General features: G+C 40.6%; 1 protein-coding gene across 1 annotated transcript in view; it reads right to left on the reverse strand.

Moving 5' to 3' along the window:
- The window catches only part of LOC109921380 (aminopeptidase O (putative)), a 185,230-nt gene that overhangs the window by 43,775 nt on the left and 123,363 nt on the right, over positions 1-18,092 (reverse strand). The window contains exon 7 of the mRNA XM_048593426.1: positions 4,771-4,877. Coding sequence (XP_048449383.1) covers positions 4,771-4,877 — 107 coding nt within the window. The remainder of the gene's footprint in view (positions 1-4,770; positions 4,878-18,092) is intronic.

The raw sequence follows: 18,092 nt of genomic DNA on the forward strand, positions 1-18,092 counted from the left end.
GTTCTCAGGGGTGGGGTCATGATCAAGGGGGCGGTAGGAGGAGGTGTCGGAGAATTGGCGTCTGGCCTCGGTGATGTAGAGGTACAGCAACTCATATTCCGCTTGGGAACCCTGCAGCCCAATGATATCAATGTGGATTTCTCAAGCTTCAAAATCTCCCCTCCCCCTACCGCATCCCAAAACCAGTCCAGCTCGTCCCCGCCTCCCTAACCTGTTCTTCCTCCCACCTATCCCCTCCTCCCACCTCAAGCCGCACCCCATCTCCTACCGACCAACCTCATCCCGCCCCCTTGACCTGTCCGTCCTCCCTGGACTGACCTATCCCCTCCCTAACTCCCCACCTACACTCACCTTTACTGGCCCCATCCCCGTCTCTTTGACCTGTTTGTTTCCTCTCCACCTATCCTCTCCTCTATCCATCTTCTATCCGCCTCCCACTCTCTCCCTATTTATTTCAGAACCCCCTTCCCCTCCCCCTTTTCTGATGAAGGGTCTAGGCCCGAAATATCAGCCTTTCTGCTCCTATGATGCTGCTTGCCCTGCTGTGTTCATCCAGCCCTGCACTTTGTTGAAAGGGAAAGGGTGCTTCAGTTCATAATTGTTGATTAGTGGATATAAGCAGGTCGTCCTGATACTTCTGCACTACACCATCTCTTGAAATTCAAGATACATATTAAATTTTCTGAAGAAGGGTCCAGACCTGAAACGTCAGCCTTCCTGCTCCTCTGATGCTGCTCGGCCTGCTGAGTTCATACAGCTCTACACCTTGTTATCTCAGATTCTCCAGCATCTGCAGTTCTTACTATCTCTAAATTTCTGCTGTTTTTTTTTTCTCATGCTATTCACTGGCATCAAAGCTACTGTAAAGAACTGACCAATGTCAATCAGTTAAAAGTTACAATTGAAATGCTGTTATTGAGGCACCATTGGGAAGTACACCTTTTGCGTTCTCAAGGTGTGTCAAAGGAAAATCATTTTGTGGGCAAAAGAACAAGAAAAAGCCTGAATCTCATGTCACATTCTGAGCTTCATTCTAATCTTCCAAAGAAGCACCTCAAGTATGTTCATCTCATGGAATATGAAGCACACGATTGAGCAGAGTGTACTGGTCGATGTACAGAGCTTAATCCAACAGTAGCAGGTAGTTCTGGGGCAGAAGGAGTAGGAACAGGTTATCCAAAAGGTTAGAACATTATTTTTCTTCAGATACTGAAGTAAAAAATTTAGGCCTCGGGGGTTTTAACAGAATGCTTGTCAAGTATGAATGACTGATATATGAAATCCTACAGAAGCTGCATAGCATGGAAAAGTTGATGATTTGCAGAGTAATGCAACAGCCTATGGGATATGTCGCAATTCAAAGGACAGTTACGCAGGCACTATTTAGACAAGCGTGTCATCGCAGCACAAGATTAGATTAAACACCTCAGTAGGACACTGTGACCAGAAGGAAATACCGAAGTAGCAAATAATTGTTATGTGCACAGTGAGGATGCCACGCAGTGTAAACTGGTTAATCAGAAATTGCAATCTTGTTAAAAACATGAGTTAACTGATCACAAGTAAGTTTGAAATTCATTTATTTTGATGCAGTATATAATTAGACAGAAAAAGAGGTGTAATGCAGATTATTCTTTCAGATGATGTTGTATATGAAGTGTGAGAAAATTTTTACAAAGTATTTGGCTTATATTATGAAAGAAAATGTAACAACATTGATGGAAGGTTGAATGCTGCACTGGAAGAAATGAGACAAGGCTAAGTGGGCTAAGTGCTGCTTAGATTAGAAAAGGGTTGGAAGTGGTATATCCATGATCAGAATTGTTCTCGGTATGATATATAGTCATAGAGTCCTACAGCACATAAACAGATGCTTCAGTCCAACTCGTCCATGCCAACTAAGTTTCCCAAACTAAACAAGTCCCACTAACCTGCTTTTGGCCCATGTCCCTCTAAACCCTTCCTATTCATGTACCAGTCTAAATGTCTTTTAAATGTTGTAACTGTACCTGCATCTACGACTTCCTCTGGCAGTTCATTCCACATACGAACCACCATGTGCGAAAAAGTTCCTTCAGGTTCATTTTGAATCTTTCACCCATCATCTTAAAAATATACCCACTGGTTTTGAACTCATCCACCCAAGGGAAAAGACCTTTGCTTTTCATCTTATCTATGCCTCTCTTGGTTTTATAAATCTCTGTATGGTTACCCCTCAACCTCCTACACTCTAGTGAAAAGAGTCCCAACCTATCCATATAACTTAACCATTCCAGTCCCAGCAACATCCTGGTAAATCTTTTCTGAACCCTCTTCAATTTAATAATATCCTTCCTATAGCTGGAGGACCAGAACTGAGCATAGGACTCTAAAAGTGGCTTCACCAATGTCCTGTATGACCTCAACATGATATGCCAACTCCTATACTCAATGCCCTGAGCAATGAAGGCAAGTGTGCAAAATGCCTTCTTAACCTTCCTGTCTACCTGTGACACAACTTTCAAAGAACTATGTACCTGAACCCTTGGGTCCCTCTATCTGACAACAGCGCCATTAACTATATAAATCCTGCCCTTGTTCCAAAATGCAATACTTCGCATTTATCCAAATTAAACTCCTTTGCCACTCCTTAGTCCCTTGGCTAAATTGATCAAGATCCCTTTGTAATTTTAGACAACCTTTTTCACAGTCAACTATACACCAATTTTGGTGTCATCCAATAACTTACTAATCATGTCTCCTAAATTCTCATTCAAATCATTTATATAAACGACAAGCAGTGGTGGCAGCACTGACCCCTCTGGAACACTGCTGGTCACAGGTGTCCGGTCCAAAAAAAACATGCCAAACTAGCCTGTCTCCTACCATCAAGCAAATTTTGTCTCCAATTAACAAACTCTCCCTAAATCCCATGTGCTTTAACTTTGCTAATCAGTCTACTATGCAGAACTTTGTCAAAGGCCGAACTAAGTCTATATAGACAATGTCTATCGCTCTGCCCTCAATCCTTTTGGTTATGCCCTCAAAAAACTCAATCAAGTTTGTGAGGTAAACTGGTTTGTCAGCACAACACAATGCTGACTAACCCTAATCAGTCCTTGCCTTTCCAACTGCATGCAAATATTATCTTTCAGAATCCCCTCCAACAATATACCCACCACTGATGTCAGACTCATTGGTCTATAGTTGCCAGACTTTTCCTTACAGCCTTTCTTAAATAAAGGCACAACATTAGCCAGACTGCAGTCCTCCGGCACCTCACAAATGGATATGAATGATACAAATTTCTTTACTGGGGCCCAACAATTTCTTCCCTAACTTCCCACAACGCTCTGGGACACACTTGATCGCTCCCAGAAATTTATCCATCTTTATACTTTTTAAGACCTCCAGCACTTCCTCTTCTGCAATGTGAACTGTTTTCAAAACATCAATATTTATTTCCTTAAGTTCCCTAGCCTATGTAGTGAAGATCCGAGTACAAGGACAATCAACTGTTGTCATAAAAGTCAAAATCTGGAAAAGACTTTAGGAACTTGGGGACAGGTTAACATAATGTACATACTGATTACACAGCAAGGTAGCATAGCTTGGGAGGACAAAAGGAATGCAAGTACGGAAAGGTGCTGAATGATAACAATGAAAGAAGACATCTAATGGCTTAGCTACATAATTCACCATAATTGAGTGGAGTTACTAAGATCATAAGAAGAATGACAATTTGTGGTTTAATAGAAAATGCAATAACAGAGACGTATTGATAAATTTGTACAAGGCAATAATTAGACAACATTACACAGCTTAAAATTCTCCATTGTAAAACCACATTAAAGTAATACAGATCATATAGCACAGCTTCACCAGAATGATAACAGGGATTAGACACTTAAGATATTTGGACTATTTCTACAGGTGTCAACAAAACTAAGACAAGATTCAGTACAGAGTTTTAAATTCTGGTGAGCTTGATAGATCAAATAAGGTAACATCGCTCCCTTTGGCCATAGGCTCAGTGGTAATAGCTCATCAGCTAAAAGTTATCACTAACTACACGAAAAGTTAGGTTAGGAGAAATTGTTAATGTAGAAAATTGTTGCAGCGTGGAAAGCTTTGCCACAGTAACTGATTGAAATAGAGATCAATGGACTTTTCATGGAATAAAAATGGATAAAATTGAAACAAATGATGACGCAGGTCTGTGGAGAGAGCCCTGTCACAGAGATTTTAAATTTGCAATGCTTTAGCAAAGAGTTGGTATGGATACAGTGTCCTGAATGACATCCTTTAATATTGAAAATTCTCTATATTTCAATGGAGAAGTAAAAACTTCAAAAAGCAGTGTGCTGGGAATGAAAAATGGACTAACTGTGCAAGAAAGTGAAACAGATCAAGCAAGAAAGCAATAAATATCAGCAACCACTTGCAAGTAAAATAGATAAATGCATTATGAGATTCACCAGAGCTGAAAAGTTGGAGGGCAAGGACATTCTCTAAATTGAGTTCAAAGGCAGTTGAGCCAAAACAAGCTCCTATATCATGTTTTTCAAGGAAAGATTCAACATAAAATTGAAAATTACACAAATCACAACAAACACATATATTTTGACTTTACATTTAAAATCTGTTTATTTCAAATATCTGAATGCCCAAACTGTCTGATTTAAATGAATGTTCTGCATTATTATTTTATAAGTTTCAAATCATTTTTTCAGACAACAAAATGTCTTACGATAGGGCATCATCACTGAAGTGCAACGTAGCTGTGCTCACCTCAGCACTTGCAACTCTTCTTCAGAGTTCTGAATCTCATCTCGGAGCCTTCGCCATCGCAGCAGGGACTTCAGTTGATGCTGATCTTTTGCTGCTTCCTCTGAGAGCTAGAAAAATATATTAAATTAGAATGTGCATTCTAATTAAAAGTGAAAAATACATTGATTGATACATCAAAGAAACAAAAGAACTGAAACATTCAGAATTCTTCTCAATATTAAACCTGTTAAGTAGACCATGATTAGAAAAATGCTGAATTATATTTGGGCTTTACTCACCTCCTTCCATTGAACTGGTAACTGGAAAGATTCACAGAAAATGAAGGGGCAGCACAGGAGCACAGCTCTGCTGCTTCACAGAGCCAGGGGCCCAGGTTCAATTCTGTCCTCAGGCAACTGTCCATGTGGAGTTTGCACATTCTCCTCATGTCTGCATGGGTTTCCGCCAGGTGCTCCAGTTTCCTCCCACAGTCCAGAGAATGTGCAGGCTAGGTGGACTGGCCATAGTCAATTATCCCGTACTGGCCAGTGATATGCAGGCTAGGTAGATTAGCCAGGGGAAATGCCGGGTTACAGGAATGGGGGCAGTGGGATGCTCTTCGAAGGGTCAGTGTGGACTCGATGGGGTGAACGACTTGTTTCCACACTGTAGGGATTTCTATGAATCGAAGAAAGAACAATGACTAACTTTCTTTCCATCATTAATCAAATCCCTACAGTCAGGAACAAGACCATTTGGCCCATTGAGTCTGCACCAACCTGCCGCTAAGCATCCCAGCCATACTCAGCCCCCCATCCCTATCCCCATAACCCTGCATTTACCATGGCTAACCCACCTAGCCTGCACATCCCTAGTCACTACAGACAATTCAGAACGGTCAATCCACCAAACCTGCACATCTTTGGACTGTGGGAGGAAACGGAGCACCCAGGAGAAACCCATGCAGACAGGGGGAGAACTTGCAAACTCCACACTGTCACCAAAAGGTGGAATTGAACCTGGGTGCCTGGCACTGTGAGGCAGCAATGCTAAGCACTGAGCCACCCGATTCCTTGAATAAAATCTTGCTTACAATGTAAGGTATATTTATAAAATTTGAATCCCTAAAAATTGTTTGTTATTTTCTTTTTAAAATGGAAGTCTAGAGAAAATTGTGCAGATTCATTCAGCTGTCTAAAACATATTCAAATTTAATTAATTATTCTTGGCGAAGTATGAGGGCAAAATTTTAAACCGCGACACAATGTTGACAAGACTGACAGCAGAGTTTGGAAAACACAACCCATCAATTTATAGACACAATTTAATTTGACTCCTTACCCAACTCTGATTGGTAATCTTGACTTCATAAGACCGTAAGACGTAGAAACTGAAGTTGCCCATTCAGCCCATTGAATCTACCATTCAATGAGATCATGGTTGATCTGATAACGTTCAACTCCACTTTCTTGCCTTATCCTCATTATCCTTGATTCTCTTACAGATTAAAAATCTGTCTATCTCAGCCTTGATTATACTTAACGATCCAGCCTAAATAGCCTTCTGCTGCAAAAAAATTCCACAGATTCACAATCCTCTGAGAGAAGAAATTACACCTCATCTCTGGCTTAAATATGCAACCCCTTATTCTGAAGTTGTATATTCTGGTCATGGAATCTCCCACAAGGGAAAACAATCTTTCCATATACATGTGTCAACACCTCAATCTTATATGTTTTAATAGGATCTAAAAGATCTTAAGACTTAGGAGCAGAAATTTAGGCATTTGGCCCATTGAGTCTGCTCCACTGTTCAATCATGGCTGATAAGTTTCTCAACCCCATTCTCCCACTTTCTCCCCCGAACGCTTGATCCCCTTGACAATCAAGAACCTATCTATCTCTGGCTTAAATGTATTCAATAACCTGGCCTTCACAGCCGTCTGTGGCAATGAATTCTGTAGATTCGCCACTCTCTAGTTTTTCTTTATCACCATTCTAAAGGGTCTTCCCTTTACTCCAAGGCTGTGCCCTTGGGCCCTAGTCTCTCCTGTCAATGGAAATATCTTCCCAACGTGCGCTCTATCTAGGCTGTTCAGTATTCTGTAAGTTTCAATTATATCCCACCTCATCTTTCTAAACTCCATGGATTATAGACCCAGAGAGTTCAAATGCTCCTAATAGGTTAAGCCTTTCATTCCTGGGATCATTCTTGTGAACCTCATCTGGACCTGCTCCAGGGCCAGTATATCCTTCCTGAGGTATGGGGCCCAAAATTGCTGACAATACTCTAAATGTGGTCTGACCAAAGATTTCTAAAGCTTCAGAAGTACATCCCTGCTTTTAAATTCTAGTCACAGAATCCCTAGTGTAGAAACAGGCCATTCTGCCCATTGAGCCCACACCGCTCTCCGAAGAGCATCCCACCCAGACCCACCCCACTACCCGACACTTGCATTTCTCACCCTAGACACTATGGGAAATTTAACGTAGCCAATCCACCTAACCTGTTTTGGACTGTGGGTGGAAACTGGAGCACCGGGAAGAAACTCACGCAGACACAGGGAGAACATGCAAACTCCACACAGACAGTTGCCTGTGGTTGGAATCGAGCCCTGTGAGGCAGCAGTGCTAACCACTGAGCCACCATGCCGTCCTCTTGAAATAAATGCCAACATTGCCTTCCCAATTACCAACCCAACTTGCAATTTTACCTTATGAGAATCCTGGACTACGACTCCCAAGTCTCTTTGCACTTCAGATTTCTGAATTTTCTCCCCATTTAGAAATTACCCTATGCTTCTATTCCTCCTACCAAAGTGCATGACCTCACACTTTCCCACGTTGTATTCCATCTGCCACTTCTTTGCCCGCTCTCCTAACCTTTCTAAATCCTTCTGCAGCCTCCCCACCTCCTCAATACTACCTGTCCCTCCACCTATCTTTGTATCATCTGCAAACTTAGCCAGAATGCCCTCAGTTCCTTCATCTAGATAATTAATGTACAAAATGGAAAGTTGTGGTCCCAACACTGACCTTGTGGAACACCACTTGTCACTAGCTGCCATCCTGAGAAGGACCCTTTTATCCCCACTCACTGCTTTCTGTCAGACAGCCAATCTTCTATCCATGCTAGCACCTTGCCTCCAAAACCATGGGCTATTATCTTACTCAGCAGCTTCCTATGTGGCACCTAGTCAAAGGCCTTCTGAAAGTCCAGGTAGATAATATCCATTGGCTCTCCTTGGTCTAACCTGCTCGTTACCTCCTCAAAGAATTCTAACAGATTTGTCAGGCATGACCTCCCCTTCATGAAACCATGATGACTTTGCTCTATTTTACCTTATACTTCCAAATATTCAGAAATCTCATCCTTCACAATGGACTCCAGTGATTCTTGAAAGATCACCACTGACTCCTCCACTATCTCTTCGGCTATCTCCTTCAGAACTCGGGGGTGTAGTCCATCTGGTCCAGGTGAATTATCCACCTTCGGACCTTTCAGTTTTTCCAGCACCTTCTCCTTGGTGATGGCCACTATACTCACCTCTTGAATTTTTGGGATATACTCGTGTCATCCACAGTGAAGACTGACGTGAAGTACTTGTTCAGTTCCTCAGCCATTTCTTTGTTCCCCATCACTACTTCCCCAGCATCATTTTCCAGTGGCCCAATGTCCACTTTTGCCGCTCTTTTGCTCTTTGTATATCTAAAGAAACTCTTAAAGAAGATCACTTCTCATTCTTCTAAATTCCAATTAATACAGGCCCAACCTACTCAACCTCTCTTCATAAGACAGTCCCTTCATACCTATTATCAACCTAGTGAACATTCTTTGGACTGCCTCCATTGCCAGCATATCTTTCCTTAGATAATGGGCCCAAAACTATTCACAGTATTCTAGCTGTGGTCTGATTGGTGCCTTGGATAATTTTAACAAAACCTCTCTACTTTTATACTCCAGTCCCTTTGAAATAAAGGCTAACATTCAAATTGCCTTCCCCATTACCCACTAAACTTGGAATGCTAGCATTTTATGATTTATGGACAAGGATTCCCAAATTGCTCTATTCTGTAGCTTTCTCTAATCATTTTCTTTTTGAATAATACTCAGTTCCTCTCTTCTACTGTGAAGACTGATGCAAAACATTCATTCAACACTTCTGCCATTTCCTGGTTACCCAGTGTCCTTCTTCAAGGGGTCTAAGTTCACTTTGGCTTCTCATTTTGTTTTTATATATATTTTTAATAAGTTCTTATAGTCTGTCTTGATATTTTGCATGTTTACCCTCAAGGTTTATTTTATGCCTTTTTTTTATTATCTTTTATTGGTTTTTGAAACATGCCCAATTTGCTGGCTTAGCACTAATCTTTGCCACATTGTATTTTTTTTCTCTTTCAAAGTGATGCTATCCTTAACTTCCCTGGCTAACATCTTTCTAGAATCCTGCTTTTTCACTGACATATATCTTTCCTGTGAGCCATGAACTATTTTCTTAAATTTCTGCCATTGTTCCTCAAACATCTTTGCTGCTAAACACCTTCCCTAGTCCATTCCAGCCAGTTCTGACCTCATTCCTTTCTCAATACCATTATTTAAGCTGAGCATAATTGTTTCCAATGCAAGTTACTCCCTCTCACACTGAATGTTAGATTATATAATGTTATGGTCACTGTATTAAATCTGTCTCAACACACATCATCAAACTCAACCAGGCTACCTTTGAATCTGAAGGTTTCAGGTACATAGTTATCAATCTACTCCGTATCCAATCTGCTTGCACAGGTGAATGACTTAATGCAATTAAGTCAAATATTGCAACTTTTATATGAATATGCATTCTTTAGACTCAGAAAATCCAAACAAAACCATGAAAATTTATATAACAGCCACCAGCTGTTCATAATTCCAGTCTACAACTCAACTCTTATCATAAAAGTGCTTGTTTTGGATAATGACAAACAGACTTTGAATTTTGAAAATTAGCTACACACATGATAGTTATTTTCTGTTCACCTCAGCAAGGTACAAAAAAAATCTCTTGATTACTCATTCTTTAATCTCACTTTCATTTTTTTCTGGATAATACAGATAATTTCCACTATGGTATCCATATTTTACTACTTTGTTTAAGAAATATCCTCAATCCATTTTAACGCATTCTTATAAATCTTATTCCCAATTGCCTCTTCTTTCTGCGTGTCTCTACATGCCTTTGTATGGCTTCCATACACATTCCTTTATTGATAGACTTAAGGTAAATTCTGAGAGGCCCCAGAAAACCAACAGGCCTTAAATTCAGGCATGTTGATTTGTTGAATGCTTGATTTATGAAGTGCAAACTGGCAATAAATAATGGTGTCTCAATACCATCACCAATTTTAAGTAATAAAATCTAGTAGTGTTTGACTTGTTTTGGAGGGAGGGAAAGGGGTGAACCTTTCTACATTTTGGTTCACAAACACATTGGTTTTGCTGGGCAACACATCTTGCCCTTGGTCTCCCATCAATACCTTTCTTTCATTACTCTAGGCTATTGTTGGCTTTGACCATTACACTTTCCAAGTGTATTTTCTTGTTGTTTACGGTATCCTGTATGCTCAAATCAGCCACTGTGTTTCTTACGTTACAATGATGAGTATAGTTCAAAAATATGCGTTTTTAATTTGTTAATGGAATGTGGTTATCGCTAACTGGGCTAGCATTTATTGTTCATTCTTAATCACTGTCAAGAAAATACTGCCTTTCTTGAACCGCTGTACTCCATGATGTATAGGTTCACCCATCATGTTATTAGGAAGGGATTTCTAGAATATTAAGCCTACAACAGTGGGGAAGCGTAAAATAATTTTAAATCAGGACAGTGTGTGGTTTAGAAGGGAACTTGCAAGTGGTGGTGTTCCCATACATCTACTACCTTGTTCATCTAGATAGCCATGGGGCTGAAAGGTGCTGTTGGAAGAGCCTTGAAAAGTTGCTGCACAGCACATCTCATGCACACTATCACTGTGTGTCGGTGGCAAAAGGAGTGAAAGTTGAAGGTTGTCGAAGGGGTATCAATCAATTGGCTTCTTTGTCCTGGATGGTATTAAGCTTTTGGAGTGTTCAATATTCAGTGTTGGGAGTGCTACACCCATTCAAGCAAGTGGAGAGTATCAATCACATTCCAGGTTTGTGACTTATAGATGGTGAACTGACATGGACAGACAGATGGTGAGTTACTCACTGCAAAACTCCCAGCCTCTAACCTGCTCATAGAGCCACAGTTTTATATAGCTGGTCTAGTTCAGTTCTGGTTAATGGTAGCCCCCACAATGTTGATGTACAGGATTTAGTGATGGTAATGGTTAAATTCTCGCTTTTTGGAGATGGCTCTTGCATTGCAACAAAATTTAACAGCCCAACCCAGGTTGTTGTCATGTATTGCTGCATGGATGGGATGCCTCAGTAGCTGAAGATTGGGGAATAGTATCGAACATTGTGCAATCATCAGTGAACGTCCTACTTCTGACCTTATGATGTAGAGGAGCTCATTGATAAAGCATAAAGATGATTGAGCCTCGGACACTACCATGTGATGATGGCCTGACTGAAACTATCGACCTCCAACAACTACAACTATCTACCTTTGTGCTGGATTTGACTCCAAACAATGGAGAAATTTCCCACAGTTCCCACTGACTCCAGTTTTACCAGAATTCCTAATGCAACACTCAATCAATTGCAGCCTCGATGTCACGGAGTCATTCATACCTCACCGCTTGAGATCATCTCTTTGGTCCATGCTCAAATCACGCCTGTAATGAGGTCAGGAGTTGAGGCACTCTGACAGAAACCAAACTGACATAAGTGAACAAGTTATTGTTGAGCAAATTTTTCTCAATTACAAAGGTGCCTTCTTCCTTCATTTTGTTCATGATTGAATATACACCAATAGGGTGGTTATTGACCAAGGTGGATCTGTACAGACGTTTCGTCACCTTGCTAGGCAACATTGTCAGTGTGCCTCGGGTGACGTGTTGTTGTTTTGTCCTGCTGGTTATTTATATCCCTTGGTTTGCTGGGGTGGTTGGCATTACTTCTGGTCCTGTTTTTCAGTGGCTTGTATAACGGGTTGCGTTCAATGCGTTTGTTGATGGAGTTCCGGTTGCAATGGCAGGCCTCCAGGAATTCCCTGGCATGTTTCTGTTTGGCTTTGCTATTATGGATGTGTTCAATGGACAGATGGAGACAGAACTTGTCAATTCTGGCTCCTGAGCAGACAGTAACAGGGCCAGGCAGCAACCTCACTAGCTTAAGATTATGAGCTGATGCACAAAACCCCCATTCCAGAAAAAAAAAACTTTCCCTCGTCAGAATGTACGGCCATTCTTAAGAGGGACATCAGGGGAAAGCAAAGACGGAATATGAGATAGCCTTGGCAAATAAGGTTAAGGACAATCCAAAGAGATTCTATAAACATTTTAAGAGCAAGAGAGCAACTAGAGATGAGAAGGACCTCTAAAAGATCAAAGACGTCATCTTTGTGTTGAACCTCAGTAGATGGGAAAGATATTAAATGAATACTTTGTATCAGCTTTTACTGTGGAGAAAGAAACGTAGGCTAGACAACTCAGGGAAATAAATATTTGATGTTGTGAGAACAGTTAACATTGCAGAAGAGGAACTGCTGCAGGTCTTAGTAAACATAAGGGTGGAAAATCTACGGGACCTGATCTAGTGTATCCCAGGACTGTGCAGGAAGTTAGGGAGAAAATTACGGGGCCCCTTGCAGGAACATTTCTATCATCTATAACTATGGGTGAGGTGCCGGATGATGGGACAGCGGCTTTGTTTGAGAAGGGATATAAGGAGAAGCCTAGGAACTATAGACCTGTGAGTCTGACTTCAGTAGTTGGCAAGTTGTTGGAAGTGATTCTGAAAGATAGAATTTATACATGTTTGCAGAAGCAAAGATAGGGATAGCCAGCATGGTTTTGTGCAAGGGAAATTGTATCTTACAAACTCAACTGAATTTTTTGAGGAAATAACCAAGACGAGTGATGAGGGCAGAGCAGTAAACCTTGTTTGCTTGGACTTTAGTAAATTCTTTGACAACATTCCTCATGGTAGACTACTTAGATCACATGGGATTCAGCGTGAGCTTGCAAACTGGATACAAAATGGCTGAACGGCAGGAGACAGAGAGTTATGGTAGAGGGTTGCTTTTTGGACTGGTGGTCCGTCACCAGCGGTGTTCATCTCTAGTTGCTCTCGGTGCTGGGACCTCTTTTGTTTGTCATTTATATAAATGATTTAGGTGAGAATATAGAAGGCATGGTTAGTAAGTTTGCAGATGACACCAAAATTGGTGGTATAGTGGACTGTGAAGAAGGTTATCTAAGATTACAAAGAGATCATGATCAATCGTGTCAATGGGCTGAAGAGTGGCAAATGGATATTAATTTGCATAAACGCGAGGTATTACATTTTGGTAAAACAAACAAGGGCAAGGCTTATACATTTAATGGTGGGGCCTTGAGTAGAGTTGTAGAACAGAGATACCTAGTGGTTCTGGTACAAAATTCTTTGATGTCACATGTAGATAGGGTGGTTAAGAAGCCGTTTAATAAGCTTGCCTTCATTGCTCAGAACATTGGCTATAGGAGTTGGGATGTAGTATTGAGGTTGTATAGGACATTGGTGAGGCCTCTTCTGGAGTACTGAGTCCAGTTCTGGTCGCCCTGTTGTAGGAAGGATATTATTAAGCTGGACAGAGTTCAGAGAAGATTTACCTGGATGTTGCTGGGAATGAAGAGTTATAAGGAGAGGCTGGATAAACTGGGACATTTTTCACTGGACTTTAGGAGATTGAGGGGTGAGTTTATAGAGATTTATTAAAATGATGAGGGGTACAGATTATGTGAAAAGCAGGTGTCTTTTCCCTGGGGAGGGGATTTCAAGTCTAGGCGGCATATTTTTAAGGTGAGAAGAGAAAGATTTTAAAAAAGACATGAGAGGCTTTTTTTTTTTTACACAGAGAGTGGTTTGCATGTGGAATGAACTTCCAGCGGAAGTGCTGGATATGGGTACACATACAGCATTTAAAAGACATTTGGATAGGATACACTTGGAGGTGCTGGTGTTGGACTGGGTGTGAAAAGGCAAATAAATCACATGACACTGGGTTATAGTCCAACAGGTTTAGTTGAAAACACTAGCTTTCGCAGCTTTGCTCCTTCCTCAGGTGTAGTGAGAGAGGAGGTATCAAGACACAGAATTTATAAGTAAAAGATCAAAGGATCTTCTCACACCCAAGCCTGACAGGGGTTCTCAATACCCCAGCTAGAAGTCTGCTTAGATTGGACAGGTAAAGAGGCCTACATCAGATAAACCTACTCAAGGGGTACTGGCAGGTTTCCCTGACTGCCCACATGAAGGAAATCTCCACCTTAGTAACTCCAGACAGATTATTCCAATGTCAAATTATGCTATTTGGACTCCAAAACTGCCCCTGACACCTTTCAAACACTGATGAAGTAGATAGTAGCAGGATTATCTAATTGCATAGATGACCTCCTACTGTAGCAACATGACATCCTAGTGTACAGCGACACCTGGTAAATCCACTTTGAGCAACCAGAAGCCTTCAGCCAGTACAGTCAGCTGATCTAGTAGGCTAACCCACCAAGAGCATATGCGCCAAGGTCCAAGTGACCCTATCATGGACATGCACTTCCCACAGCTGCAAAGGTACAAGCAGAAGCATAGCTCCCCATTCGCACAACAAAATTAGGGATCATGACATTCTTGGGAACTTTTGGCTGTACCTCAAGTTTGTCTCAAATTTCAGCATAGTAGCTGCCCACTGTCAGAAGTACTATAGAATACATCAATATGGACTGAAAATTACCATTTATCTTTCAAGAGCCACTCCAAACTTATCACAAGCCTTTAACATAGTCATTGATTTGTGTGACATTGGGATAGCAACAATTTTCTTCCATGAGGATGAATCTGAGATGGAGGCACTTGTGGGCTAATTCTAAAAGCTAAATAAACTGAAAGCTAAACTTCTAAAAGCTAAAGAACCGAAAAAAAAAACTGATCAAGGCTAGGCGAATGAATCCATGGGGAGTGTCTCATTACTTATATGGAACTATGTTTATGTGTTTTCTTTGTTTGCATCAAATTCTCATGAATCTCACTTCATTCACCATGTTCAGAATGTCACAACAATGGATCAGAAACCCAGATTACTGACAGATATATTTAACTTTTAATTACAAAGTACAGAAGTCATGGAGTTCAAAGGCATAGAAAAAGGCCTTTCGGTCTGTGCCGGTTAAAAACAGCCACCTAAGTATTCTAATCCCATTTTCCAGAACTTGGCCCATAACTTTGTATACCTTGCATCAGAAGTGCACATCTAAACACCTTTTAAATGTTATGAGGATTTCTGCTTCTTACAGACAATGAGGTCCAGGTTCCCAAAACCCTGAGCGAAACAATTCTTCCTCATATTCCTTCTAAACTTTCTGCCCCTCACCGTATATCAATACCAATGACCGCTGATCCCTCCACCAAGGGGAACTGTTTCTTCCTATCTACACCCATCCATTTTAAACATCTCAATCATGTCACCTTGCTGCTCTTAAACTATGCGGCTTGGCTAATAAAGGCAAGTATCCAATATGCTTTCTTAATCATTTTATTTATCTGTTTGGCTACCTTAAGGGGCCAGTGGACATGCACACCAAGGTCCTTCTGATGATTTTTTTTAAAAGGAGGGCATTAAGCCAAAAGAAAGCTGTGGATGTAAATTCAGTGACTGTCTGCAAAGGTCTATGTGAACCCATGAAATGTCACACATTTAGAATGTCAGAGAAACTCTAAACAGGTGCCTTAAAATGAAGGGCTAAGTAACCCTCTCAGCAGAAAGACATCCCCCATGGATTATGTTCCAAAATGCAGGCATTTTTGTGTTCTACCCTTCCAGGGATTTATATTAAAAAATGTTAAAAACAGCAACTCTTTGTGTGTTAGTGAGCCGATGTATTAGTGTGTGGGCTAATGTGCTGTATAGTTCGAACCTTCAGAACAGCCATGAGTCATCTCTGTGCTGCAACTTGAAGAAAGACTGGTTCTCACATTGGAAATACGCAAACACTTTGATATACATGTATACAGGCAACAAGATGAAGCCACCACTGAGAACAGGTCAAAAGCCTATCAGCTAACTATATGACCAAGAATCTCAAAATCATCTGTTTCACTACTAACATCAGCATTCCCAATATCATCCAACTTAATAGGGCAATGTTCCACAATCTATTCTTCACAGAGCTCAGACTGATTTGTATGTCTTTTTAACGTTATCTTTTTATTCAATTCATATTTCTAATCTGTGTGTGTGTGTGTGTGTGTCACCATTGTTATCTTGCCTCACATTTAGTAGCTAATGAACTCACTTTCTCTTTAACTCAAAAAAGCATGTTTAACTTACATCATTTTAAAACATTTAGGTAGGGAAAAGATATCCACAAGGGAAGGGATCCTTGTAAAATTAACCTTGCTGTGACCAAGAGGGGGTCTGAATTAAGAAGGGAATCAATTTGCCCTCTAAGTACCCCGCCCGAAATCATAAATTAACGACCCTCATCTACAGTCCAATTGTAACAATATAAATGACATGGATGAAGGATCAAAGATACGGTTGCTAAATTTGTTGATGAAAGTAACCTGTGAAGAGGACAAAAGAAAATAGACAGGTTAGCAGGCAAAGATCTGGCAAATGTAGTATATTGCCCATTTTGGCCGGAAGATTAAAAAAATTTTGTTAATTGACAGAGATTGCAGAGCTCAGAAATGGAAAGGGACCTGGGTGCCCTAGTGTATGAATCACTAAAGGTTAGTATGAAGCAAATAATTAGGAGAGTGAAATAACTGCACAGAGGCCTGTATCCCATCACCAAGTCACTCTTTGTTTACATGTGCATAGTACATGGGCTCTGACCAACCAGTTCAGAGACAATCCCTAGAATGAGGAGACTCTCTGAATCTGTTTATGTCTGTAGCCAGGGCTCCCTGATTGGTTGAGGTTAACAACCGCAATCAAGGATCTCATAGTCAATGAGATCCAGCTAGCGTTCATTCCAATCACTAAAGAGAGCTAATAGAATGTTAATGTTTATTGCAGGGTGAACTGAATAGAAAAGTTGGGAGCTTATGCTGCAGTTATACAAGGAATTAGAGAGACCAGTGTAGCACTGTGTACAGTGCTGGTCTCCTTATTTAAGAAAGGATGAAACTGCATTGGAAGAAAATTAGTGAAAGTTTTCTTGAATAATACCTGAAATGAGCTGATTGTCTTATCAGGCTAGGCTTGGAATCACTAGAATTTAGAGGAATAGGATGTGACTTGACAGAAGCATAAAAGACACCGAGAGGCCTTTATAAGGTGCACGTGGAAAAGATATTTGCTCCTGTGGCAATTACAGAATTAGGGCTCAGGGTTTACATGGATCACCCACGCAAGTTAGAGATGAGAGGATATTTTTCTTGTCAATGCTAATGAGTCTTTAGAATGCTTGTCTTCAAAAGCAAATAGAACTACAGCCCTTGAATATTTTTAAGGCAGAGATAGATAGATTCTTGATAAGTAAGGGGATGAAAAATTACCATGGGTGTGTGGAAATGTGGAGTAATCAAACCAATCACGATCTTATTGAATCCTGGAGCAGGTTTGAGATGTTGAGTGGCCTACTCCTGCTTCTAATTTGTATGGTTGTAAAACAACATGCTGAACAAATTGATGCAGCTGACTTTCCTTCAATGGAGATAATGAGTTGACCAATTTTAAGAGCACCATTTCATTCCCTTGTGTTTCAAAGAAGAATTATCAGTACAAGTGACAAAAGATCACTACAGCATTCTTCAGTAACGTGATGTAAAGAGTTCACCAGCAAACCAGCCATTGAGAGCAAATAAAGACATTCAACCTAATCAATAAGTACAGATTTGCTTCAGCAAAATAGAGATGAGTTGCATACAACTTCCATCAAGCCAATACAATGTCCACAGATTCAGGATAAGGTTAAGAAGAAATTATGTGGTGAAAAAATCCAGGACACTGCAAGAAAAACCGTATTTGTTTTTCTTGCAGTATCCTGGATTTCTTCATCACATAATTTCTTCCATGATGGACATCCATGAGATTAAAGATCCTCCACATTATGCTATCAGGCAAATATCTGAGATGGCAGAAAAGTGTTCCTCTGAAAAGCAAAATCAGGAGATTAAGGGTCAACATTTAATTTAAATAACAATCCTCATGATGTTGTTGCCGGCGATTTTAGTGAATG

The sequence above is a fragment of the Rhincodon typus genome, chromosome 3 (assembly GCF_021869965.1).
Source record: "Rhincodon typus isolate 14 chromosome 3, sRhiTyp1.1, whole genome shotgun sequence".
In the NCBI taxonomy this organism is placed as follows: Eukaryota; Metazoa; Chordata; class Chondrichthyes; order Orectolobiformes; family Rhincodontidae; genus Rhincodon; species Rhincodon typus.